This window comes from Desmodus rotundus, chromosome 6, assembly GCF_022682495.2.
Source record: "Desmodus rotundus isolate HL8 chromosome 6, HLdesRot8A.1, whole genome shotgun sequence".
Lineage (NCBI taxonomy): Eukaryota > Metazoa > Chordata > Mammalia > Chiroptera > Phyllostomidae > Desmodus > Desmodus rotundus.
In genome coordinates this window covers 91,725,634-91,752,478 of record NC_071392.1, presented here as the reverse complement: position 1 = coordinate 91,752,478, position 26,845 = coordinate 91,725,634, and the positions used below count along the sequence as shown (strand labels likewise).

The following is a 26,845-nucleotide window of genomic DNA, read 5'->3' as shown; positions in this document are numbered from 1 at the left end:
GGGTTCTGCATATTCTTCACATACCCCCCAAATAAGAGAAACGATGAAAGCCAACCAGGATGTGGGGGAACTCAAAATGGAGTCGAAACCCTAACAACAGGACAGAACCCTATTACGGATAAGCATAATATTGCATGGGGGTTGGGAGGGGGGAAGAACCAACATAGGAAACTTCTGGAAACAGTCTTTTGACAGGATCCCGCAAAGCTGCAGAGAGGGGAACTGCCGATGCCTGGTGCCTCCATGAGTTCCCCCCAGGGGTAGGCGAGCCATTCGGAAATGGCTGCAGGTGTGCACTAGAGTGAGCTAGCTACAGGTGCATACACACACTGGAGGGAGGGGCCGGGTTTCTCACCTGCTGGAGAATACAGTTAGGACGGAAAGGACAGCGAGAGTCAACCTGCAGGAGTTCTATCTGCTGCCACTCACCGAGCTTCCGTAGTGTTTCCTGTGGAGCACGCGCTCCCACCAGAGAAGAAATCCTGGGCACTGCCTCCTCCAGGAAGACCATCAGGACTGCTCTCAGCCCTGAGCCCAAGACCTGGTTCATTATCATCAAACAGACTGAAATTCTCAGGGGTGTGTGTGTGTGTGTGTGTGTGTGTGTGTGTGTGTGAGAGAGAGAGAGAGAGAGAGAGAGAGAGAGAGAATATGAAAGTAGGTATTTATTTATTTTGCTGTTGGTTTCTCCCTCCTCCCCGCATATCTTCTCATCTCTGCCGTTCTCTTTATTTATTCATTTACTTTAAAGAATCCATGCCAGGCTCTGTATGAATCATCTCGGGGCAGAGATGAATTGGTAAAAAAATGATTAAGGGCAAACACAATTATCTGGACTTAACTCTATCTCCAGATAACCATGCAATCCTCTCAGATTTTGCTTATTTGAGCAATAAATGCACAGGGCATAAATCATGTTGCATTTTGAAGAGTAAATTAGTGTAGGAAAGTTTACTCATTTATCTTCCTCAGCTGGAGTAAGGGATTGAAAAGTTTCCCAACAAAAACAGCCTTTGGGAAAGAAAAGCTAAAAGTTGCTTTTTCTGGCTCCTACCTTTTCATGGCTAAAGGCATGAAAAAATAGCACTTTCAGTGTCAAATCATACATGTTTTCTGAAATCTTCCTATACACTTAGCATGGTCGACAATGTGAAAATGTAAAAGACCCTGCCGGTCCTGGCAGAGTGTCTGACGCATGGCAGATGTTCATACATATTAGGTGAATGCCGGAGAGAGGATGGATGGGTGGGTGGATGGGTGGATGGATGGGTTAATAGATGTGTGGAAGGATAGACGGGTGGATAGATGGATGGATGAGTGGGTAGATGGATGGGTGGATGGATGGATGGATGGATGGGTGGGTGGATGGGTGGACGGATGGATGGATGGGTGCACGGATGGATGGATGGGTGCATAGGTGTGTGGAAGGATAGATGGGTAGATAGATGGATGGGTGGGTGGGTGGATGGATGGATAGTTGGATGGATGGGTGGATGGATGGGTGGATGGATGGGTGGACGGATGGATGGTTGGGTGCATAGTTGTGTGGAAGGATAGATGGGTGGATGGATGATGGATGGATATATGTCAGGGATGTCAAACTCATTTTCACTGGGGGCCACATCAGCCTCTCAGTTGCCTTCAAAGGATTGAATGTAATTTCAACTCCTTAACAGTTAAGGAGTAGTTACATTTATACAGTCCTAAAATTATTTCGGCCTTTTGAAGGCAACTGCGAAGCTGATGCAGCCCTCGGGGAAAAAAGGAGTTTGACACCCTGATCTGTGGGACCCAGTCTACCCGCCAATGGATACTTGGTTAGCGTCAGTAAAGCCTTAAACCCATACAGCATTTAAACATGTATATGATCATTTTTAATGTTGATCTTTTTTCTTTATTTGTTTTATCTTTATTTTTTAATGTTTATCTTACACTGCATAGTTAGCTTCTTGCAGGCAGGGGCCCTCACTGGCATAAGCCCTTTGCGTGGCCAGCGTTTGAGTCAATTCAAGCTGTCTCTGTGTGTGTGTGAGGGTCAGAAGCCCCTTTCCTCGTGAGGGATTTGCATACACAAGTCCTGCCCCAGAGACTGGGGACTTGTTCTGAAATACTCGTGACAACCCCTCATCCAAGTTACAGGGACACTTTAACATCGATGGTCACAAATATAAACACAAAATAAAGCTACAGAGAGAGATTTTGTAAATAAAGGGGGACTTGCGTCTTACGTCACTGCGCCCCCAGTGTGGACACCAGACCGGTGCTCAAAACTTCCACTGAAGGGGGAGGGGCGAGGGGAGGGGCCCAGAGACTGAGCTGAAGGACAAAGCCTATTTCGGGGATGACAAAAAGTTCTGATGCCGAATGAGGCGATGGTAGCGCAGCTCTGGGGAGACACTAAAAACCACTCAGTTGTACAATTTACACGGATGGATTCCACGGTATGGAAATTATATCTCAATAAAGCTGGGGCAGAGAGGAGGAGGGTGGAGGAAGGAGAGAAGGTCCCCCCCGACCCTGGGGTGCCACCTAAGCCTGCTCACTCTCTACATAGCCTTGTGTGACCCAGAACTGTCCTTCTTTAATCTTTTTAACATCATGGCACCCCTCTGCTTGGTTGCCTTCCTCCAGGTCCCGCTCAGAGCAGACTTCTGGCCGACAGGATGGACACCTGTCCCGAGCTCTCAGGTGACACCCACAGCAGCTGTTTTGAGGATGAGAGTGTGACCTTTGGGCCCGGCCAGGGGCTGGAACCCCAGTGACCCGCCCTTACAAGCTAGGTGGCCTTGGGGAGGTTCCGTTTCCTCCTCTGACCAGGCATGTCCTCTTGGGCTTCGGGAGGTTTCTACGAGGAGGTGAATGCAGCAGCCCTGCCAGATCCTGGGGCCTGGAGTCGGTGTCATGGTGTCATGGCGGGAAGAGAGAGGCAAACAATTCATTTGCTCACGGTGTTTCCAAAACTAGACGGTCTCTGCCACCCACAGCACATGCAGAGTCAGGGACTGGGCGCTCTGCAGTGGGAGGGCCGTGGGGACGCCCTCCACTGTCAACCCACCGTCCTCAGAGCCGCTCCTGGAGAAGGGTCCCTCGAGCCTACCTTCCTGGCACTTAGAACAAACACATCTGTTTACCTTTCTATACACAGATGTCACCTGCCCCCACATGCATTAAAGATAGGCGTTCGATCACTGGAGGGTCTTTCTGTCTCTGTTTTTCCGTGAAGTCCCATCACGGCACAAAGTTGCTCAGGGGCCCAGAGGGAGCCCTCGACATCGCGGCACGGGGTCAGGAGCAAACGGGTCACCAGCTGTGCTGATCAGGCTGATGGTGCGGTGGGGATTCGCCAAGGAGAAGCTCCTGAGAGGTGTGGGTGGATGTTTATGGGTGCCATTCCGAGAGGCGCTCTCTCCCTTCCCTCTCGCTCAAGGGTTTGTTTCCCCCGTTCCTTGCCCAAGCCTTCCTGCACCCCCTGATCCACGACATCGACCCCAGCTTTGGGGGAGTCCGCTCTCACCAGCCCGCAGAACCAATCGCTCAGCACCCTTAACTCGAGATGTGGCTTCTGCAAACGTAAATGGAATAAAAGACAAGGCACCAAAACCCGAAGACTCCGTGGCTATTTGAAAGCTTTGTTGTGTTTCAGAGGAAAAGCTGGTGTCAGCTACCAGCCCCGTGTGGCCGAGACGTGGAAACAGGCTCAGAACCAATGGTGGGGTCGCGGAGCGCCCAGCCCCACTCACCTCCCCACCCCAGCACCTCGGCCAGGGATGGGGGGCGGGCAGCAGAGGGCCGCCACCGGTTACCCCACAGTCCTTGAGGATGAAAGGTCTGCTGGCTGTGGGTTTCTCTGAAGAGGGCACACAGCTCTGGAAAGTCTTAGAAAAAGATGAGCTTCTTAACCAACACTGTCTCTTCACGTCGATGAGGCTCCGCACTTCACGGAACAGTCCGTGGGCCGGCAGCCGATAGAATGGACAGAACAGTGTGCACCGTGGAGGGGCCTCCGGAAGTGACCCTGTTTCACTGCAGACCCTCCTGAGTCCGAAGGCTCCTTACTTGCTGTCGCTCGCCAATGTCATCATCCCAGATGGGGGGTCAGTCACATGTTCAGTTCCTGTTCTAGCTCTACTTAAAACGAGTCGCTACGGATTCTTAGAGGTATTCATCGTCAATTTATAATTGGCTCTTCGATCGTCTCTTCCAGGGAGAGCTGGGGAAGCGGCCAGCGGGGATTCTCACGTGGACACGGTAGGCAGTTTGGGGAAAGGCCACGGACAACTAGGGCAGTGAGAAATCATGCCATTTATTTAAACACAGTCCACGTGTGCCTGTGGGAGAGGCTGTGCGTCTTACCCGTTAAGAAGGGTCTCTGAAGAGTTCTTCCAGTCAAGCTTGCGGAGGGCCGAGAGGGCAGGGGTCGGCTTTCACACACCAGGACAGGACTGTGTTAGACCACCCCACTGTGTGTGAGCTCCAGGAGGGCCTGCACCTGAACTTCAGGACAAAGCCTGTGGTTCAGTTAAAAGTGCACATTTCAATGCCTGCTGCCTGCAAGACAGAAACGGCAGAGCGGAAACCCAGCACAGTCCTCTGGCCCGAGTGGCAAGCCGGGCTTGCAAACACGGAGGGGGCGTTATCTGTGGTTTCAAATGTTTTTGGGAAACCTTGGCGTTAGTCCTCCATAGGGAGTCTGCTTCCTTGAAACGGGGAGGGGCTTTCTGGCTGCACTGAGGCGTCCAGAGGGCAGAGGGCGCAAGGAAGCCCGGGCCCCACGCGAGACCACAGAGAGGCGCTTCAGCCAGCAGATGCAGCTGAGGTCTCAGTGGACGGCCCCTCTCCACCGCCAGGCAGGCAGGGTGGGGGGCAGTCATCGGAAGCGCCCAGGTCCCTGCCTCCACGCTGCCTCCCCGCCCCGACACCCATGGGAGCAGAGACGGCCTCCCCCTGTTGAACTGCATGTGAACTGAAGGTTTATGAACAAACTAACTGCCGGTTAGAAACCACTCAGTCTGGGGGCCTTTTGATATTGGGTCACAGAACCTGAAACATCCAGTGTGAGCACGTGGCCAACAAGAAGGAAGTGCAGCCCTGGCCCGGTGGCTCGGAGGTTGGAGCATCGTCCCGATACACCAAACAGTCGTGGGTTCGATCCCTGGTCAGGACACCTACCTCCGCTGTGGGTTTGATCCCCGACTGGGTCACATACGGGAGGCAACTGATGGATGTTTCTCTTTTTCTCTTCCTCTCTTTTTTTCTAAAAGCAATAAACATATCCTCAGGAGAGGACTTAGAGAGAGAGAGAGAGAGAGAGGACAACCCTGCACAGCCAGACAACATTACACCTGTCACAGCTCAGGTAGGGGAACAAAAAGCAACACTTTACAAAGCACAGCTGCTCGGAACGGTAGAGGGGAAAAAAACTGTGGAGCGAGAACGGTTCAGATCCGCCAGCTAATTAGCACAGGAAGACCCAGGAGAAGGCGGCGAGCTGAGTCCCTGTCCCCTGGCCTCTCTCTCCTGTCTCTCTCCAGCTCCCTGGTGCTCGACAGGATGACCAGCTCCTGGGTACCAGGCTGCAGAGAAAGGTCCTTTTTCCTGGAAGCTCCCCCACTAACTCTCAGCGTCTCGTCCTGACTCATTCGGCTCCCTCCTCTCCCAATTACAGATTTGCCCCTTGGCCTGCTCAGTCATCGCTTCCGATGACCAAAGGCACAGCTCAGAACCCGCACGCAGATTTTTCAGAGTCTGGCCTGGAAACAGTCGGGTTCCCGAGCTGAATTTTTCGGGGCTGCCCCGCGGAGGGGTTCCTGCCTCTCAGACAATCATCGCACAACCTGAGCTGGTGGGGGTGGGGGTGGGCAGTTATTTGAAGGAGGCAGACCAGATGCCCAGGGAGGAGCTGACCTGGCAGAGGTCAGCGGCCAAGTTTGAAGGTCTCCCGGGCGGACGTTTGCAGTCAGCCCCCTTCCTGGCTGAGGAATTCCAGTCCCGGTACCGCTGGGGGTTAAACGCCAGAGTCCCATCTGCCCCGGAACTGGATGGCTTTCTATCCTTTAAGAAATGTTATCTCACACTCGCTGTCGGGCTGTTCACGTTGGGGCCCCGGGGGGAGAAGGTGGGTGTGTTCGCACACCGAAAGGTCCGCAGAAGTGCACACAGTAGCCTGTGATGCGGTCAAGATGTACAGAGATGTAACAAACCTGGCCTTTGCATTGGCGATGGCGGATTGGTTGTCCAAACATCTGGGTTTGTGAGGAAGGGGAGCCCTCTAAGGCACTGCTGTGACCAGCCCTCTGCCCTCAGTCTGGGCACCTCCGTCTACCTTGCTGGGGGCAGAAAGGGCAGAGAGCCAGGCCGTGGTCAGTGAACTAACTTCCAGTCGGGACAAGGCACAGTCTTTGCTTTGTGCGGCTTCTTTGTAACCCGGGCACTTGGGCCGCGGCAGCGCGCTGCGTGGTACGGCCAGCGGTCATCGAGCAGCCCGGACAGGCGGCATCGTGCACACCCACTGCCCTCCCCCCACCCCCCGCAGGGCCAGCACTGCCTGCTTCTCCTCCTCAGGGTGTGGTTGTCCAGCCACGGTAAAGTCTGAGAGCCCAGGATGCCCTGCCTACAGACGTTGCCGGGCAGCCTCGGCAGGCACAGGGAGCCCCAGGGTCAGAAGGCAGGCTTCTCCGTACAGTCTCTGTACAGTCTGGGTGAGGAAGGCTCCATGTTCTTCCTCTGGCCTTGAAGCAGGCCCTACGCAGGACCAAGTAAGCCCCCCGGACATGCACAGTTTGTGTCTAGCTCTTTCTCCAAGAGATGTGGTTCTCAAAACGAAATCCTCTCCGCTCACCCCAAATCTGCCCAGGAAGCGAGGACCATGCACAGGGTTGGAACGCTCTGAGCCACTCCTGGGGGCTCTGCCCTCACCTCCTGTTCCCATTCCAGCTGGCATTCCCTTCCTCCACGGACCCGCCGCTTAACCAGTGCTCCCAAGAGAACACTTCGGGGGATGAGAAATGCACGGTCAGGCTGGACGGCAGGGAGAGGCGGCCCAGTGGATTGAGTACCAGACTGAAAACCAAAGGGTTGCTGGTTTGATTCCCAGTCAGGGCACGTGCCTGGGCTGCGGGCCAGGTCCCCAGTAGGGGGCGCTTGAGAGGCAACCACACATCAATGTTTCTCTCCCTCTCTTTCTCCTTCCCTTCCCCTCTCTCTAAAAAGGGAATAAATAAAAATCTTAAAAAAATACAAAGGGGGTCTGAACGGAACAAGCATGGTGGCTAGCGATCCAGCAGTGTATCAAGTCAAACACCCATCTCTGTCCCACTCGGCAATTCCACTTCTAGGTGTTTTACCCCCAAAATGACAACACGTGCCCGCAGGAGATCCTGTACGCAGACACTCACAGCGCTGTGCTCCCTGGGAGCCCCAGGCTGGAAACAGCCCCAGCGTCACAAGGCACGTGCATGAGCGACTCCTCGCCATTAGGACAACCCGCCGACAAGGCAGCCCAGACAACCACGGGGGTGGGGGAGGGGCACGGCGCAGTATCTCAGGGAGACGGAAGTGGCTTCTACCTTGGCCGTAGCAGTGCTTCTGGCCTGGCCCCCATCGCCGGGCACGGACTGAAAACGTGTCGGGGGAAAAAGCCGGGGTTGTATTAGGAGGAAGCGATGCCCGAGGACCCTGTAATTGCACACATGCGCTGCTCTCTCCGCCAGCCCCCAGCCCTGTGTCTAAATCCCTGTTTCTTCATCAAGGCCATTGCTGATGCTTGGTCTAAGCCACTGTCCCCAGTGTAAAGAGGCTTTCTGGTGGGCTCTCTGGTCTGGGGCACAGAGAAGAGAGAAAGGAGATGTAAACACAAAACAAACCAGAAGGGAAGGAGCCGAGTGGCCTTCCCGCCGTCTACCCCATGGCTAGTGGAGTCCAGGCACACTCCGGCCGCTCAGCAACCTCGTAGCAGGAGCAGGGTGCTGCTGGCCGGCACACTCAGGCATTGCTGTATAGCCAAGGGTCTCCAAAACGGTGAGCGCTGACCTCAGGGATGCAGACAGGTCCTTCTCAGGGGACAGACCCTCAGGCCCAGTGGAAAGGGCTCAGCAAACATGTGTCTAATTTTGTGACTTTCAAACGGCCCTGGGATTCATCAGCCAAGGTCAGTGCAGCGTGGAGCCAGAGAATGCACAGACACGGGCAACTTCCCTCCGAGCCCACTAGGTGGAGCCCAAGTCAAGCCACAGTCTGGGTGGACGTGGACCCAGACCGGGGTGGTGAAGCGGGACTCACTGGACCACCCTTCCTGGGTGCATCGGGAGGACGAAGGAGCAGGCTCCAGCAGGGCTCCTCGCTGCAGACTGCCGTACGAGGGACCTTGACTGTGACTGCAGATCGTTACAGTCATCTCCAAGTTCACTGTTAAGCAGACGCCTGCCTCTACTTCACTGCGTCTGTCGACAGGACTAGGAAATTAATGTTTCAAGGGGAGACTTTTGTCACTTGCTCCCAGAGACAGAAGGGTTATTCCTCAGCTCCCACAACAAGCCCGGGGGTCCCTCAGCGATGAGAGCAAATTAAGGAGGGGCAGGGCCAGTCGACCCCAGCTGCAAAATAACACTGCCTGCCTTTTTCTTTTCTATCCTCACCGGTGGATATGCTTGCCCCACCCCCCCATTGCCTTTAGACAGAGAGGAAGGGAAAGAGAGAAACATCGATGATCGGTTGCCCCCTGCACATGTCCAAACTGGGAATCAAACTCGCAACTTAGGTATGTGCCCCGACCGGGAATCGAACCCATAAGCTTTCGGCTACAGAACGATGCTCCGACCCACTCAGCCACCTGGCCAGGGACCCCTGAGCACCCGGCGGAGTCCCTTCCTCACACTCTCCTGTGGTTGATCTGGGGTGAGGCACAGGTGGGAGCTTCCTCATGGTCGGGGTTGCCTCATTCCTTCATTCGCGTCCTCCGCCTGCCAACCCCCCCCTGAGGAAAGTCCCCGGGCTGCAGGCCATTCCAGGGACAGGAGTGGGCATTGTAGGGTCCGGACGTGTTCTGCAAGCTTTCACCTCATGTTCAAACTGGTTTGTTTGTGTGGAAATCTTCCTGATGCGGCAGGAGTCCTTGAGGACAGCCAGCGATATATGGGGATCGAATGGTGGGAACAGCCCCCCGTGCATGTGACTGATGGCGTTTCTCCCGCTGACAGATGACTGTCCCACGGGAGGCTGAGCAGGACCCAAGGTGCAGCCTCCTCTGGGGTTTTGTGCAGTCACGCCGCCCACTGCCCTGTCCAAGCCCCCCCAGCCAGACCCCTCTCTCTGATGCCGTGAATGAGGGGGGACGATGTGTGCCTGGCAGATGCACATTGAAAACAATTCTGAACATTCCGTTCAGAAAAAACGGTGTATTGGCCACAAGGTCACTTGCAGTTTAGCATGAGAATAAGTGACAGCGTGAAACGAGAAAGACGGTCCCCTGGGAGTCAGGTGGTGGGAGGAGGGCGTAGAGGACGGGGCTTTGGCATTGGGGTTTGGATACGCGATGCAGGACACAGGGAGTTTCTGGGCTGCGTGGAGGGGTGTGGAGGAGAATGGAGTGAGTGGAGGCATGGACGCCCAGCAGCCTGTTCCGCTTGGGGGCATCGGTTGGACACCTGGTGGGCGAGGCTCCTGGAGGCAGGACGGGTGTCTTCGTCCCCTCCTTCTGCATGCACAGAGCATGGTCTTTCCCACGGAGCCGGGCTCTGGACTCCTTTTGAGCTCCAGGAAGCCATCACCATCCATCTGAGCTGACATTGGGGTTGAAATGCATTTTCCATCCGAGGGCAAGGACAGCGTGGGGAGGGGTGGTGGGTTCAATATGGCCACGTGCTGGATGGTCTCGGTGACACCACGGACGCAGCCACCACTGTGGGTGCTCAAATTCACCAGCTCGGTGTCCCACAGTGTCCCACATAGCCTCTGTGCGAACCCCACAAGCCGGGCTTTGTGTTTCCACTACATACACACAGGGACTTTGTCCAGGGAAGCGACAGGACTGACTTCCCCACAATGGCACAGGCAGAGAGGCGGACTGGGAACTTATTCTGGGACCTATTTGATTCTCAAGCCCATGTTCTCGTGGTAAAGCTTGATAAGACTCCTCCTCCTCCACCTCAGAAAGGGGCAGAAGGGGAGAGAGAAGGGAGCAGGGTGGGGAAGGGAGGAAGGGGGGAAGCAGGTGAGACTCAGCCAGCGGCCCAGGATCTGTCCAGAGTGCTGAAAACACGGGCAAGCCAGCAACAGCCACAGACACAGAAAGTGCCGTTGTAAGAACATCTCTTTCCTCTGCATCTTGGCTTCACGTGGGTACTTCCCCAGGGTATACACACATTGTATCCACACAGCCTCTGGCAGGTTGCATGCTCCCCAGAGTCTGAGCGTGTCTGTCTGTGTGCAAGGCCCACAGGCAGCGTCCTGGGGGATTCACGCAGGACGAAAGGGCTGGGAAGGACACGCACTCCACCACAGAAGCACGGTCCCCGGGCCTGAGAATTCTCATCCCGCCCTCCCGTGAACTCACAACTTTGAACCTTCTCCTGCACCAGGCTCAACTCACAGTCGGCCTGAGATTTCACTACAGGGACATGCAATATGAACACTTGGAATCGGTCTTCATTTGCCAAGGCAACACCAGCTACCCGTGATCACATGTGGCTTCCACATGGACGGAGCGCCCAGTGCCATGGGGTCACGACTCCCCACCAGGTCTCCTAACTGAATCGTGCGGCTACGCACCCCTTCCCTTCTGCCTACTCTATACACAGGCGTCAGACTAATTGAGCCTGCCGTCTTCATCAGCTCCAAGTGCTCAGCACCTTCTTCCTGCAGAGACAGGTCACGCCAGGGTGGCATCTATGTTCTCTGTCCTCAGGGTCACCCAACCTTATCTCTACAAAGCCGGAGTCCCAGCTGCACACCCCTGCTCCCACGTGCCCCCCCACCCCCACCCCAGGAATTCCTGGAAGACGCTGGCTCATTGCAAAGGCCAAGCCTGTTTGATGATTTTCTCGACCGGGACTATCTCCTCTCTGCCTCTATCTATTCAAAAAACAAACAAACAAACAAAAAGGAAACTTAATATAAGGCTCAGCACACACCAGACCGCCTTTATGAGACGTCTGGTGTTCACCGCTCTCTCTTCTTCTGTGTTCAGTGTTTAAAATACTCATCCGAGGCCCTAAATGACATGTAGACACCTGTGTCTTCTCTTTCCAACAAGATTTTGAACTTCTGAAGGGTGGCAACCATTGCTTTTGTTACGCAATACAGCATTTCGGTCAATATTTGTTGACTTACATCGCCTTTTCTGCTTCCTCTGCAGGCTCGACAGGAATGCCTTCAACTTAACGGCAGCAGGTCAGATTAAGACAAGAAATAGCGAATACTGAGAACTGTGGACAGTTGAGGTTGCAGATGTCTCTCTTAAGAGAGAAATGAAAAATCCCATGTAATTACCTGGGTGTCGTGGAACAACCCTTAGCTCTGAGAAATTAGGAAAGGGGGTTTCATTATGTAGTACATCATGTCTCTCCTTGGGACAGAAAGGATTTGAGCTGCCTAGAAAGTGAAGCCAGATAATGGTTAACTATGAGACCACAAGTATACATTGGGTACCTACTACCATATTAAAAAATTAATAACCCCATTTGTTCACTAGAAGCAAAATTCTCTGCTGTGTCTTTTATAAATATCATTCCATGTAATTTTTATAGTGAGCCTATAAGGTGGGAGTTGTTGCCATCTTTTTAATAACACGGAGCCCTGGTGGGGTGGCTCAGTTGGTTGGAACATCGTCCCAATACACCAAAAGGTTGAGGGTTCAATTCCCAGTCAAGGCACATGCTGAGGTTGTGGGTTCCATCCCTGGTTGAGGTACATATGGGATGCACCTGATCGATGTTTCTCTCTCTCTCTGAGCTTTCCTCTGTACCCCACGCCAACCTGCGGCGTAAGCTGTACACTCCGACTGTGTCTCGGTTCGCCACCTGCTTTAGCACCTGCTGGCTGACATCGGAGGGGTTGGTGGAAAACACCTGAGGCCTAGCAGCTCCCCCAGGTCAGACACCCACTGTCTCATCAAGAGAAAGAAGATTTTGCCAATATTAGGAAATCATTCAATGACTCATCTTCCATAAGTGATCTTAGGACAAAGAGGGAGGGGGTGCAGAACAAGGCCATTTCTGGATACGCGGTGTCAGTTACATGGTGATAGCCGGGGTCACCGACTTCCTCACCCACCAGACAGTGTTGCTGGTCAATGTAGCAAGTCATCCGCTACATCCCAGTCCTTGGAAAGAAACACACACGAGCACAAGGATAACTCTGCTATTTACGGCTACAATGTACCCCAGCAACTTCCAGCCTCTCTCATCACTGGGCACGCGTACACGAATCACTACCATTCTGTGGTGCACCAAACAAAAATGGATTCTATTTTTTTGCCAAAGATCTGACAAAAAACAGGTATCCTTTTGGTTCGTTCACAGCGGACAGCTACCAATGTGTTGGCTGATGTCATTTATTTTTATTGGACAATCTAAGGGAGAAGAGGTCAGTGCCCCCTGACTAAGTAGCCTGGCACTGCATGTTTTAAATGTTCTCCTGGTGCCCCAGCTGACAGTCCCTCCTGTAACCCAAGGGGTTGCTTAGGGAGCATGGGGCTCTGAGCCAGCCAGGCACGGGCTGGGGTGCAGCTCTGCTGGGTGCCAGCTAGGAGGGGTCGGGCAGGCCGTTCACTTCCCGGTGCCCTCACTGCCAATGTAGATGAGGATGCTGTTCTTGCAGGGTACGGGGGTGAAGGTGTATGAACATCAACCAATAAATAGTGGCAACGATTATTACCGTGATTATTTTAGAAATACCGAAAGTGGCTTATTATGTGTGGGCATCCTGCATGGGGGACAGTCACTGTGAGATCATCTCCAGGTTCCCCCCGCACAGACCGTTTTGTCCTCGGGCATGCCCCTGGCTTGGTAACTTCTTGAGCAGAGTTCTTGAAATCTGTTTCTCCCAGATTCTGACGGGGCACAGTCAAACGCTAACACCCTAGGGGAAGCGTAAAATGCTGGTGGAGTTTGGAGTTTTACAAATTTGTATGAGGCGGCACGGAAGAGCCATCATATACCATAAATTGTATTGTTCCCAGAAGGGGCAGATAAATCTCGAGGCGTAATTACACCCTGCCTGTCGTGACCTTTGAAGATGCGTATCTGCTTGAAAAATAACAGAAGGGCTGCTCCTGCGTGGAAAACATTTGAGTTTCGACTTGAAATATGCCTTAGATGAAAAATGTCCCTGGACACTGTCTGTTTACTCTCCCAGGCCACCGCCAGTCCTCTGGGTTCGATCGTTCTCACGGTGCAAGAGAAACTAGGAACCGCATTTTGCCATGTGTCTACAGGAATCCTTCATTCGAAACGGTTTTCTCCGTGTTTGTTTTCCAAAGCTTACGCCCACACGCTGCCTGAACCTAGTGGGGAACCGGGAGCACACGGCAGAGGCTGCAGAGATTTACGCTGGGACTGACGCTCTCGAACGATACTTGTCAGAACTCTGGCTGTTTGTGCAACATGTTTGTGGGGAGAATGCGGAGGCCTCTGCCTCGTGCTCTAAACAACTCCTGAGCACCTCACCTTTCCCAGGACATGGAAAGGAACTACGGAGGGTCTGAGGGAGGAAGATGGGCTGAGGAAGAAGGAGGGGGGGTGGGGTTATGGGAGGGTGGAGGAGGGAGAAGGAGGAACAAGGAGGAGGAGGAGGGGAGAGGAAGAATAGAAATGAAGACAATAAAAAGCCATCCCTGCCCCACGTCCCTGGTTCTGCAACTGTCTCTCCATGTGTCCTGCTCACCAAACGGCTTCACCGAACTTGAACCAGGTCTTACCGTCTTTGGGCCCCAGAGATGAACTCCCACGACAGGTCCCCCCGATCATGTGTTTTTGAGAGGCCGCATGGGCTCGGGGTGCCCTTGTCTATCACGTATGAGAGTCTCAGGGCCAGCCCCACCTGCACTCCAGTGGAGCTGGTCTAGGAGGGGGGCTTCCCAAGGGGCCAAGTGCAGGACTCAAGGAACCGCCTCAACCATGGGGCAGCCACCCAGAGAAGGGTCCCGGAGGCCCCACAGCGGTGTCCGCACCCCATGCTGTCAGAGTCAAGGTGCTTGCTTCCCGCCCTCAAACTTCCTAACAACTGAGCAACTGGTCAAGTGTTCTGCCTTGGACACTGTTCTGCTGGTTTCTGATGAAAAGAAGAAGGGAAAAACGATCTTACCCGTGAGGAATTTTGCTCAGGACATAATATCCAGTATAGGAGTGCTGGTGTATCTGAAACAGACAAAAAGAAAACAGAATGAAAAAGCGCGGAGACAGAGCGGGGGCGGGACGGGGGTGGGGCGATGGGGCTTTTCATTCACATGAGGGTGACTGGGAACACTCTCAGGAAGTTATTATCCGGGGCTCTGGGATCAGAGCCTTTTGTTGATGTAGGAAGTTGATTCGCAGGCCGTTTTGTTTTCGTCCTTTGCCCTCTGTTTGCCAGGCGGCCATGTCGTCTCCGTGGCGACCCAGTCTGCGATTAAACCAGGGGCCCACAGTCCAGCTCTGTGCCACCTAGTTCAGAACTAATGAGGACACTGTGGCCATCAGAGGCTGACAGGGACCCACACCCTTGGGGAGTTTTCTGTAAATTACGGCGAATTCCATGGCGTGTCCTTGGCGAGTGGCCACCGTGGACCTCGATGGGATTACGGGGCCCGTGGCTGCCCCTCTGTGTGGTCGGGTGAGCGAGATTTAGATGAGTGAGGGGCTCATGGTGAGGCTGGGGGCAGGGGCGGGGTATAGCTTTCAAAACGAAGGTAGCAAAATAGCCAAAAGAGTGTTTTCTGAGTCTTGCAACCTCCCCCATCTCGGCTGCCCCTGGGGACCCCTTGAAGACCATGCTTCTCCTCCCTTTCCCGGTGTAACTCCTGCGGGTTGGCACCGAGTGTGGGTGAGTGCTCAGGGACACACACTGGAGGTCACCCCTCTAAGGACAGGAGGGGTCACACAGGACACCAAAGAAGAGAGACCTCACGTGGAGCATGGGTCACAGAGGGGACGCATTCGGGTACCAGGAAAAGTGAATCTTCAGGAATGTGAGTCCAACCCAAGCGAGATTTGATCTGAGGTCTGTCTCTCTCTAAACACACTGGAAATTGCCTGACCGAAGGGTGTATCTCCTAACTCACAAGTTGCAAGTCCAAGTTGATGGCCGTGGACCGAAAAATCCGGGATACCAACAGATATAATAAACAGGCAAAGTAAGGAACATGCGCTGTCTTTCTTGGTTGAAGGCCTATTTCTTTAATTCACCCAGAAATAGTGACTTCAATTTATTCTCTGGTCATGCCATTCACAAACACCTACGCTTCTCCCTTTGTGTCCCTCTTTGGGTTCACTGACTGACCCTCAAACTCGGCTCTGTGGGTGTCTTCTGAGGGCGGCCAAAAAGAAAAAGGGAGACAAATTAAAATACCCTTGTGCAGGATGATGGGAAGAAGAGCAAACTATCCATTTTTCCATTCTCTGTCTATATATGGTCAGGCAAAGAGGAAAAAAATGCCCAAGTGGATGGGGAGTGTAATAAAATATCTGGAAAACAGAACCACTGACCGCAAGGACTCAAAGGAAAATGAGAAAGCGGCAAGAAGTAGAGAGAGAGGGGAAACCTGAGGTGCTGGATCCGCTTGGCACTGATGCGCACAGGGCTTTCCAGAAAAACTCCGTGCACGTGGAAAGCCTTACAAATGAAAGTGCAGTTATGACTCTCACGCTCCTCTTTAAAAAATGGGGAAATGGAAGGAAGATGAAACAATGTTCTCATTTCTAGGATGAAACAATCTAACATTCTCTCCCACAAAGTAGCCCGTCCACCCGGAGCCAAAAGGACCGGACGCACAGAGGCAACCTCTCGTGGAGGTGCACGCATTTGCGGTTTCCTTTCCACGATGCCTCAGCTCGAAAGGCACAGAAAAAAGCTGCGTCTCCTGGAAAGGATTTGTTCCTTAGAAACTCTGTCTTTCCTTTGTGGTCTCTGTGTATCTATTGTATTTCTATGCCTTTCTCTAAAAGAGGCCGCAAACACTTCTGATCGCGGGGGGAAACAAAATGCTAAGCGTTGGCGTTCGTAAGACTGGTTGCTTTTCTAAGAGCACGCTTTGGCAAGCTCCTGAATTACTTCGGCTTCTTCCCACACCCTCGGGTTTCCCTTGGGAAATGAGTCCGTGAAAACTGGTTTCCCAAAACACCATTCACGGGAGGGGGAAAGCCATTTCAACAAATTATTATGGTTTGATCTATCGGGCAAAACAGTTGGTACGGGCGTTCAATAATGGGGGGAAAATCGAACAGGTCCCAGGAGTGTCCTGGGGTAAGTTTGTATCGGCCAGCTGCTTGTATTCTGAGACATCCTGCCTTTGCCCACAGCTTTCTTGCTTATTCTCTCTGCCCCCCCCCACCAATGAGCCAAATTTTCGACTTCCCCATGGTCTTTCCTACCTCAGCCCCCCATGCACACTCTCATCCCCTCCCTCTTGACACCATCCATCATCCCCGCAGTTTTGAGCCTTTCTTCTCGAAATACCGTATTTTGCCGTGTATAATGTGCACCCATGGTTTCAGGCCCCAACTTTCAGAGGAAAAAAATCTTTGGTTTTAATTTTTCAATTCAATTATTTATTTATTTATATTAGATATTTGTGGGGGGGTTTTGTATTATAAAGGAACCTTAGCATTTATTTTTGAACATATTATGGTTGGAGAAACTTTATGTAACAAATCATTACAAAACTCAAAAATAGATACAAGGTATTTCAGGTACTACCCATGTATAAGGCACATCCCTTATTTTTCCCTCAAAAATTGGGCAAAAATGTGCGCATTATGTATGGCAAAATACGGTATTATGACTTCTACAGCTCTAGCTCCTCCCTGCAGACCAATACACCCAATTGCCAACTAGACGTCTCCACCTCGTGCCTCACAGGCACCCAAAACTCAGCGGTCTCCAAAACCAACTCTTCCACGCGCGTGAAAACTGACTTCAAGTTGGATGTTTCTGATCTGGGTGAGTGGCTCCGTCCTGCACTCAGTAAGGTGAGCTGAAAACCTGGCTTCTTTGACTCCCGGTTTCTTCCTCCTCTGCTCTGGTGCCAGCTACCCTCAGAAGGTGCCGAAGTCCTTCTCAAATCCTGACCCCTCCATCCCTCCAGCAAGTGCCAGAGGGCAGCCTTCCTGTACATCCATCCTCCCAGCGGAAAGAAGCCACCGTATTCCTTTCCGAGACTCGGCTCTGGGGCCCCTGTCCTTTCCTTTCTGCTCCCTGCTGAATGTTATTACCTCTTCGGCCACACAAGACCCTGCCTCATTTTTCACCTCTCCCCACTGTCCCTTCTCCCAAATGTGCAGGACATAAGTCTCCTGCAGTAAAAAAGAAAAATCCCTGGCCACACTCCTTGGTGTTCTCCCCATTTAACTATCACGGTGGCTCAGAAGAAAGTCTACACAGCCTCCTTTCTAGTCACTTCTTTATTTTTTTTAAAGATTTTATTTATTTACTTTTAGAGAGGGGAAGGGAGGGAGAAAGAGAGGGAGAGAAACATCAATGTGTGGTTGCCTCTTGTGCGCCCCCTACTGGGGGGACCTGGCCCACAACCCAGGCATGTGCCCTGACTGGGAATTGAACCGGTGACCCTTCAGTTCGCAGGCTGGCACTCAATCCACTGAGCCACACAAGCTGGGGCTCTAGTCACTTCTAACCCACTGGCCCACCTTCAAGTCCAAGGGGGCTTCCCACGGCCACACAGAATGGCTTCTCTAATCTCCATTCTGCTCGAGAGGCGTCTACAGCCCCTTTCTTATTCCAGCTGGTACTGCACCCACAGAGGGGGTTACGCATGCTGGAGCGGGTAGGTGGGCTCAGAGCAAGGCTCTCCCAAGCCAGGGTCAAAGACACCACAGCTGGAACAAGGTTGTTTGACCACTAGGCTGTCCCCTGAAGCTAACACACAATAATATTGAATGCCAACTGCTACTGACAAACACATTAGAAAGAGAAAAGGAATAAGACAGGACAATGTGATGTGGACGGGGGCTGAAGTACTGGGAGAGAGGAACAGGAGAAAGACAGTTCCGGCAGGGGAAAGAAAATGATGTTTGGAAAACAACTGGTTAAAAAAAAAAAAAGGAAGGAAAATTACCTGCATGGGAAGTTAAGGATGAGAGAATACAACCCAAAGGAGGGACGAGAAACACGACGCTAGAAGAAGCTGGAAAACACGTGGTTGCTGGGCTTTAAAATGGGAGGAAATGGAGCGTGTGCCTGGCGGGTCTGTCCCTTCGGGGCACAGAAGCTTCTGCTATCGAAAGAGAAGGACAGGCCACTGGGTTCTACTGGGAGCGAACACGGCAGTCAGGCCCCGGGGAGAGGAAGCCGCTGCCTGTAAGACCAGACACTTCGTGGAGATGGTGCCCTATGAATGTTCCCCTTGTTTCCCAAGAATATTTCTGAAAGCAGCCCATGTCACCGACAGATGAAGCACACACATATGACACGTGTGTACTTGGGTGCATTCAAACACACGTGAACACCAACGATGCCATCATCACGGTCCCAGTAGCGGACCTGCCCGCCGCCCCCCACCCCCCGCCAAGTTTTCTCACACCCTGACAGCCCTTGACGAAGGCAACGGAGTTCAGACAACTGAGACTGTACCCATGACTCCCAAGCTCCCGGTGGGTGCGGGGACAAGGAGGCAAGGGGACAGATGTCTCGTTTTTGTAAAAACGCTTCATGAATTGCCACGTGGACACGGAGCATTCCTAAATCCTGGCCTTGATGCTTGCTTCTAAAAACCCTGCCTCCTGGTACCAGTCATTAATCCCATCTGATCTTACAATCGCCCCCGTCACCCAGCGGCTACCCTGCTTCCCCGAGAAGCCCAGAATCACTCTGTGGGCGGCTGAGGCCCAGCAGGGCTCTGGGGCAGGTGGGGCGGAGCAGTCTCCCCTCCATCCAGTCCTTCTCTGCATAATTCAAATAAATGAGCGCATCTTTCATCGCGTGGCCGAGACAGGAGTGAACCAGTTCATCTCGTCTTTCTGGGAAGAGGCAACGAAGATCTTGTCTTGGAAACTCATTCTCTTGACATCTGGAGAGACTTGGTGGAGGGCATTGCCTTTTTTCTAGGAGGAGTAAGTCCGAGAAGCCAAACTAGTCCTGGGAAGGTGGCCAGGCTGGCGGGAGCCTGGGCAGAAAGCCGCCTGAGACACCCTGGAGCAATGGTGGGGGGCTGCCGGGGACAGAGGGGGCTGAGGGGAAGAGGACATTGGCCAGCACCTGATATGAGGAAATAGATTTCAGACCGGCGAGGCTGACGCTTGGTGATTGAAGCTACCCCACATCAGAAAGGCTCAGTGGCCCTGGGGCATCGATCGAGGAGGAGGTAGGGAGAGGTGGACCGAACCTGGTGGCCACTAAAATTCCGTGCCGTTCAGAGAATCCCTCAGGTCCCCACTGAGGACTGCCCCCAGCTCTCAGCCCTCTGCGCAGGCAAGGTGCCTGCGTTTACGTTTACCTGTGCGGCACAGCCGCCTAATCCTACATCCACGCGCTCCGCCCTTTGCAGGTCGAACTTGACGAGCTCCTGCTGATACAGAAATTACTTATGTCCCTCGACACCCCTTCCTTCCCGAGATTCTGCAGGAATCTCATCACGTGGCACAGCCAGACCCTGCTTCGTTTTTCATCTCCTGTTTCGCTCCTGTTTCGCTCCTGGGTCCCACTGGGCACGGCCCCCATCTTGCCCAAACAACCCAGCTTCCCGCCTGTCTCTGTCCTTGCTCCCATGGCAGGTGGTCCGGTGAATTCTAAGTCCTGACGCGGAGGCTGAGTGATGGAGGAAAATCTGAATGAAGCGGTCCTTCCCGGAGAGGGGTCCTCCTCTCTCAGGCAGAAAGTCGCGGCCACCCTCATGTTCAGTCACTGAACTTGGCACATGTATCTACGGACCCTGCCAATGTCTATTGATATCCTTTTCATGAAGTCAAGCCCCTTGCTGTAATGACTTTTAAAACGATTTTTCTAGAGGACATTGAATAACTAAGCGCAAATGGAAATATTCAGCAAAGAGTAAAGATGTGAGGGAATTATTAGGAAAAGACTCAACGGAAGTGAAATGTTCTTTGTCCCCTCCCTGGCTGGCTGACTTTCCCTCCCAACTGTACAGAACCTGCAATCGAGTGCCACAAACAGGGGAGGTGTAGAGTTGTCAGTTTTGAGGTAGGAAAGTGATTTAAAATCCGTGGGATTCAGGGTTCATATCTCAACTCCATTCCTTCTAGAATAACGGGCCTCTCCCCCAAATTTTTACAGTTAAGGGACTTATGGATGGTGAGTTCCTCTTGAACCTGCAGCCCCTTCAAAGGTCTCCTCTGTCCCCCACCCCACCCCCAGCCCTAAACCGCTTTTCTTCATTCCTTGGTGACCGATTCCCATTCGTCCAGCTCAAGCACGGAGGTGTTCCTTCCAGCCTGTGTGTCCTTTGCGTAAATGCTTTTCAGTAGCAAGTTACTCTGAGAACCTCTGAGGACAAATACACAATTAAAAATGAGGATGCGCCCCTGTTGGTGTAGCTCAGTGGATTGAGTGTGGGCCTGAGAACCAAACAGTCACTGGTTCAATTCCCAGTCAGGGCACATGCCTGTGTTGCAAGCCAGGTCCCCAGTAGAGGGCGCACAAGAGGTAACCACACATTGATGTTTCTCTCCGTCTTTTTCCCTCCTTTCCCCTCCCTCTAAAAATAAATAAATAAATATTTTAAAAAATGAGGATGCACCCAAGTAAAGAAAACATCTTATATTTCAGAGATGAACAGTAAAGATTTCAATTGTGATTCTAATTATATTTCCAGGTATCCATTTCAAGTGCATCTCTGACGTCCAGAAACAGCTGAGTAATTTCTTTTCTTTCTTTCTTTTTTTTGTTTTAATCATTTCCTCCAGTCTCCACTGGGACACTTCAGTTCCAGCAGCCTGTCCACGCGTCACGGGCTCACCACTGGAACAGATGCTATCGTCATGGAGAGGTGAGGAGGACATTCCAGGAAAGCAGTCCCTGAGAATCTCCTTCCTAGCTCACTCTCAAAGCCACACCCCAGAGCGCCCTGGCTTCTTGAACAGCCCGCCACATCCCTGTCCTTTACTTGGCCGGCCACTTGGGCACAGACACTACATGTTCGCATTAGTCCTGGCAGCCAATTTCCTCTGTCACCGCCCTTTGCATTTCGCTGTTCTGCCAGGACGCCCTGCCGGCTCCCTCCTGACTGTGCCTCAGAACACAGCACTTTCCTTTTCTTGCTCAGCCTTGGGGAGGGGAGGCAAGATAAAAATAAGTAAAACTTCCTTACACTGTAGCAGTCTTTTGAATTCACAACACGTTTTCCAGGATCCCTTGATGTGACTCTCACCACACCTGCCCTTGGGGCTGGACTGGCTGGGACCGCCTGTGTTGTCACAGTCGGTAAGGTTCCTTTCTCTTTCCTTCCTTCCCTTCCCTTCCCTTCCACTTGCTTGCTTCCTTCCTTCCTTCCATGGCCAACTCAGATTCATGTCTTGGCAAATGTAAGTGACACTGCAGAGAACACGGAGGTACGGTATCTTTTCGAATCAGTGTTCTGCGTTTCTTCAGATAAATGCCCAGAGGTGGACTCGCTGAGTCATAAAGCAGTTTCGTTTTTAATTCTTCAAAGCCCTAAACTGTTGAGGCCACCATCTTTGCATAAGCGACCTCCTTAAGCCACAGGGCACTGGCGTTCTCCCCGAGCCTCGAAGTGGATGTCCCGTGCCAGGTGCCGCAGGAGCTCCACGTCCCCCTGGTGAGGACCGACTGGAATGTCTCTCATCAGCAGGCAGGGGGCTGGGGACCGGCCGTGAACATGGGCCGGGAGAGAAAACTTGGTGATGAGGGGCTGGGAAGACTGCTTTCCATCAAGTCGGAGGAGAGAAGATTAAGAGCCCTTGTGTGCAGAGCTCAGCGTTGCAGGGAAACATTTAGAAAGCACAGATTGAAACAACCGTTAGAAACGCCCGTGATAACTGCTTGCCCAGAAGGTCAAGTTAACTTGTAACCACCATGGAGGTTTTCAACGAGCCCTGGCAGCACGGCCCAGATGCACACTCGTCTCCGAGCCTGGCCACGGCCGACAGGAGGAGCTAGTGAGAGCGACCCAGCCAGGGAGAGAAAGGAGACGCAAACGACTGTGTTTTTAAAAAGTTAAGGTCCAGAGCTCACTGTGCTTGAGGGGGAAAAAAAAACCCCTAAATAACACCAAAACCTCTTGCCAGAGGAGAGGCACTTGGGGGGCTGGGTGTGGAAGGGGAAGGGATTGAGAAGCACAGACTGGCGGCCACAGAACAGTCACAGGGATGGATGGAAGGTCCAGCACAGGGAGGAGAGTCAGTAATACTGTGATGCCCATGGATGCGTCCGGGCGGGCGCCGGGCTGAAGGGGCCGATCACTTTGTAAGTCTTACAAATATCTAATGGCTATGCTGTACGCCTGACACTAACCTAATTCGGTATGCCAGCTGTCGTCGGAAAATAAGCCAATTTTAACCTCTTGAAAATGCGGGGTAGTAGGTGTGGGTGGGTCTTCAATTTTTGGCTCTAAAAATAGATCTTACTTCCATCTGTGAATGTCCCTATGGGTCTCCTGGTCTTTGGAGATTTCCAAGTATTTAATTCGAGTTGCCCGTGTGAGTGGATGGGGGGAGTTCCCCCCACAATGGGCCGGGACGGCACTACCTGGTGTTTTGGTGTGACGACACGGCTGTGCAGAGGAAGATATGGAAGGAAGTGTTGTATAAACCGATGGGAAAAGTCTTCCCTGGACTGCCGGTAGGGCGGCAACAGTAGCTTCTAGAAGCAGTGTCAGGAAAGGGGAAAAACTCCTTCAGAGCGAACGCAGCCTTAAAACAACGTCGTCACGCAGAGAGAAAAAGGCAGCCTTTGGCTTCACTGAGATTGATTCTGGGTCTCCCACTCGAACTGGCAGTTCTGCACGTAGTGAAATTCTGTGTTCCCCACAAACGGGCTCCCAATGTCTTGTCTGGGGCCGACAATTCCAAAAGCGTTTGCAGAATCCGGGCCGGTTTTGCCTCAGAGGGGAATTTTAAAGCAGGATTGGAAGGGAGGGGCGCTTTCAGGCAGCACAGTCAGTACTCACTGTACATCTGCCGTGTGTGAGGTTCGCCAGTGAGCATTGAAGGAGGAACCTGCCGCCCTCGGAGCGGAAGGCTGAGGTCAGATCAGGTAGAAACACCGAAGCCCGTCGGCCAGCACAGCTCTTCGGGGCTCACCGGATGGCGGCTCCGCACCGTTCTGAGAGCCGTTTGTGGCGGAGCTTCGCCAGGTGTCACCTGCAGAGCGTGGGCTGCCCCAGATTCACCCACTGTGCTTGTGGAAACGTGTGTTCCTGGGCCCACCCCAGACTCATCGCATCTGAACCTTTGAGGCTTTGAGTCTGAATTTCGGCAAAGCTGCACAGACAGGTTAGCAGGCGTGCACGCCCGCGTCTGGGAACCTCCGTCCAAAGAACTGAGTCCTCGGCCCATGGCTCTGACTGCCCAGCCTTGAACTGGTTGGTCATCGGTCCCTCCTTCTCTTCTCAAGTCTTCCTTCCCACGCACAGAAAGCACGGCATGTGCCAGCTGCTCAAAGAGCCTTTGTCCTAATTTTCCTTCCTTCTTTCTTTTTTTTAGAGAGAGGGAGGGAGAGGAAGAGAGTAAGAGAGAGAGAGAGAGAGGGAGAGACATTGATTGGCTGCCTCCCAAATGCACCGGGACCAGGGATCAAACCCGCAACCTTTCGGTGTACGGGATGGTGTGCCCACGAATTGAGCTACCTGGCCAGGGCCACAGGGACATACTTTCAAAAGACAGTGAGTTCCATGGCCTCCAACCGTGTTTTTTGTCCTTGCAAAGTCATAGATCTTTACTTGATGAACTCATATTTTCAAGGAGGCAAAACGAGGGAATGCACATGTTTACCTCTTTGGAATCTGCAGAGTCTTAGAGGGTCAGTTTGACGGGGGAGGGGTGCCTAAAACAGCGGTCAGCATCACAGGGGGCTGGAGAGAGTTTTACCAGCGTCCACCTTGTGACCTGAAGTTAGCCTGTGGTCACCGGGGCCACTGGCGGCGTCCATCAAGTAGGGGATACAGTAACTACAATCCTTAACTACCAAAGAAACACTCAAATGCAATTCACAAAGTAAACGCCACCACCCACTTGTCAGAAGGACTAACTGACACCCCCGAGGGCTGCTGAGTGTGGAGAGAAACTGGGTCCCTTTTACATCGCGGGGGGAACAGGACATGACGGTGCGGCCTCCTGCAAGCCTGTGGCAGTTGCTTAAAAAGCTGATCTCCAGCTACCACAGTGTCCAAGAACTGGATTCTTAGACAGTGACCCCAGAGAAAGGAAGCTTCCATTCCTGGCGGCATGCGAGGGAGCAGTCCCCAGCTGGGACAACCTGGGTGGCCTCACCGGGCGTCCTCATCGGGCGAAGGGAACCCTGAGATCCATTCACAGAACATCCCTCCACCATAACACGGGTCACACCATCGGCCCGCGTGGCGATGTGGACAGGTCTCCAGGGAACAATGCGAAGTGGAAAACGTCACTTAAAAGGTTCCATAGTCTGTGACTCTGTTTGTGTGACATTCTCAAAATGACACAATTGTGAGGATTGATAACAGATGAATGCTGGGCAGGGCTCGAGGGAGGGAGGTGGCAGCTCCTTGCCATGGAACTGTGTCTGAGCTGGGACAACGCCACACGAATCCACACACACGGGGAGACGCGGAGAACTAACGCATCGGTGTCCTGGGGGTGGGGTTGTGCCGCCGTCTTACCAGGCGCCCCTGTCGGGCGAAGCTGGGCAGCACTCTTTAGGGTTTCTCAGTATGATTTCTCACAACTGCATGTGAGCCTGCAATGACCTCAGTTCAACAAGTTTAATTGAAAAAAGTAACAGCACCCTGACCCGGTGGCTCAGTGGGTTGTAGCGTCATCCCGTGCACCAAAAGCTTGTGGGTTTGACCCCTGGTTGGGGTGGGTGTGAGAGGCAACTCATTGATGTTTCTCTCTCACATCGATGTTTCTCTCTCTCTCAAATCAATAAGACATTCCCTCAGGTGAGGATTTAAAAAATTCTGTAAAACAGCTACCATCATCTGTGAGATAAAGCACTGGCGGTTTTAGCAGAAACAAGGGCACCTTTTATCGGTGAAGAAGGGCTGGCTGAGTAGTAGTTGAATGCGCTTCTCTGGGGTGTTTATGAGAGATAAGGAAGCCAGAAACCTCTAGAACCAAGAGAGTCAGTATCTGTTATGGATACCCAAGAGGTCCAGGTGGTAATTTTTTAGGGGGGCTACAGACATTTACTGAGCCTGAGTTTTGTGCAAAGTGCTCCTCTAACATCGGACGTTGACATAAGACTCCTCTTTTCTTAGTCAGCTCTTGTGGCCGGGAGGAAGGAGGTGGGTGCGGGGAAAAAGGCCACATCGTTTATCTGAATTAACGTACACCTCCCATTGGAAAGATCGTGCCTTATCTAGCCAGGTGGACGTAGAACTGTGCATTGTACCATTTACAAGACACCAGAAGCCAGGACATGACAAATCGGTTTGGCCACCACAGCTACCTGCAGAGTTAACTGCAGGAAACGACCCAGAATGCACCGAGGGATGCAAACTCACCCCTGGCTGGTCACCTGGGGAATCAACCGGCAGCCGGCCTGGGGTGCAAGTACCACTTAGGGTCGGAGTTTCAAGGGACCGAAGGAAGATGATTCAGCATCAATTTCTCAGAGGGGAGAGGTTGGGGACTGAGAATTACAGCCCAATCAGAAAAAGCCCGAGGTCGAGTGGGCTGCCGGGGTTGGCAGTAGGAAAGGACATGTCAGGTGGTGGAGAAGGGCAAACAAGTGCTGGATTCTGGGAAAAAGAGAACCTACTAGAATTTCCCCCAGAACAGTAGCTGGAAACACACACACACACACACACACAAGTGCTACAAAAAACATAAGCAGTGTAGACTTTACTGGAGTTTCCATGTAAAACTTGATGTAACGCTAATGCACGATCTTCATTTCAAGGATCAGACGTTGGCCGGAGAAGCAACGTGTCACGGCAGAACTCAAAGAAGAGATTTTCAGTTCCCTACAGGACACCGGCTATGAGAAGCAACAAGCTCCCTGCCAAAGTTGGTACCTCCCAGCAGCGAGCGGCTCACTCCTGCCCAGCTCTGTGCCCCCCACACAACGGGTATATCACCACCTCGGGGTCCTCGTTCATTCCGTCTCCTCACCTGAAACGCTTCCCATCTATTTCTGGGCTGGATACATTCTCCTGTGTTGTCGAGACTCAATTTTGAGTCTCTGGAAGATGAAGCCCCTGGAATTACGAGAACCTACGACGCCGTGTAAACTGTGGCCGTTGCTATCAGCGCCGCGCATTCCAGACTCAGGGTTTGCTGGTTTGTATTGTTAATAGAAATCTCAGCTCTTCAGTGGGATTATGTGCCCTAGAAGCAGGGACAGGACTTTCTTTCTCCTCCCGGGGGCAGAGATTGTCTACTTTGCTCACGAGGGCACACTCAGAACCTAAAACACCAGCTGTGACGTGGTAGCTGCCCGATGAATATCTGCTAAGCAAAGAAATCGAGGAACAAATAAACCGGCTGGAGTTTCGTGCGGCTGCATCTCAGGTGGAAGACAAAAA

General features: G+C 52.6%; 1 protein-coding gene across 4 annotated transcripts in view; it reads right to left on the bottom strand.

Annotated features, from left to right (window-relative positions):
- The window catches only part of DPP6 (dipeptidyl peptidase like 6), a 508,565-nt gene that overhangs the window by 93,194 nt on the left and 388,526 nt on the right, over positions 1–26,845 (bottom strand). For all 4 annotated transcript variants that reach the window (XM_045198757.3, XM_024564471.4, XM_045198758.3 and 1 more), the window contains exon 6: positions 14,299–14,351. In XM_045198757.3, the coding sequence (XP_045054692.2) occupies positions 14,299–14,351 (53 nt within the window). The remainder of the gene's footprint in view (positions 1–14,298; positions 14,352–26,845) is intronic.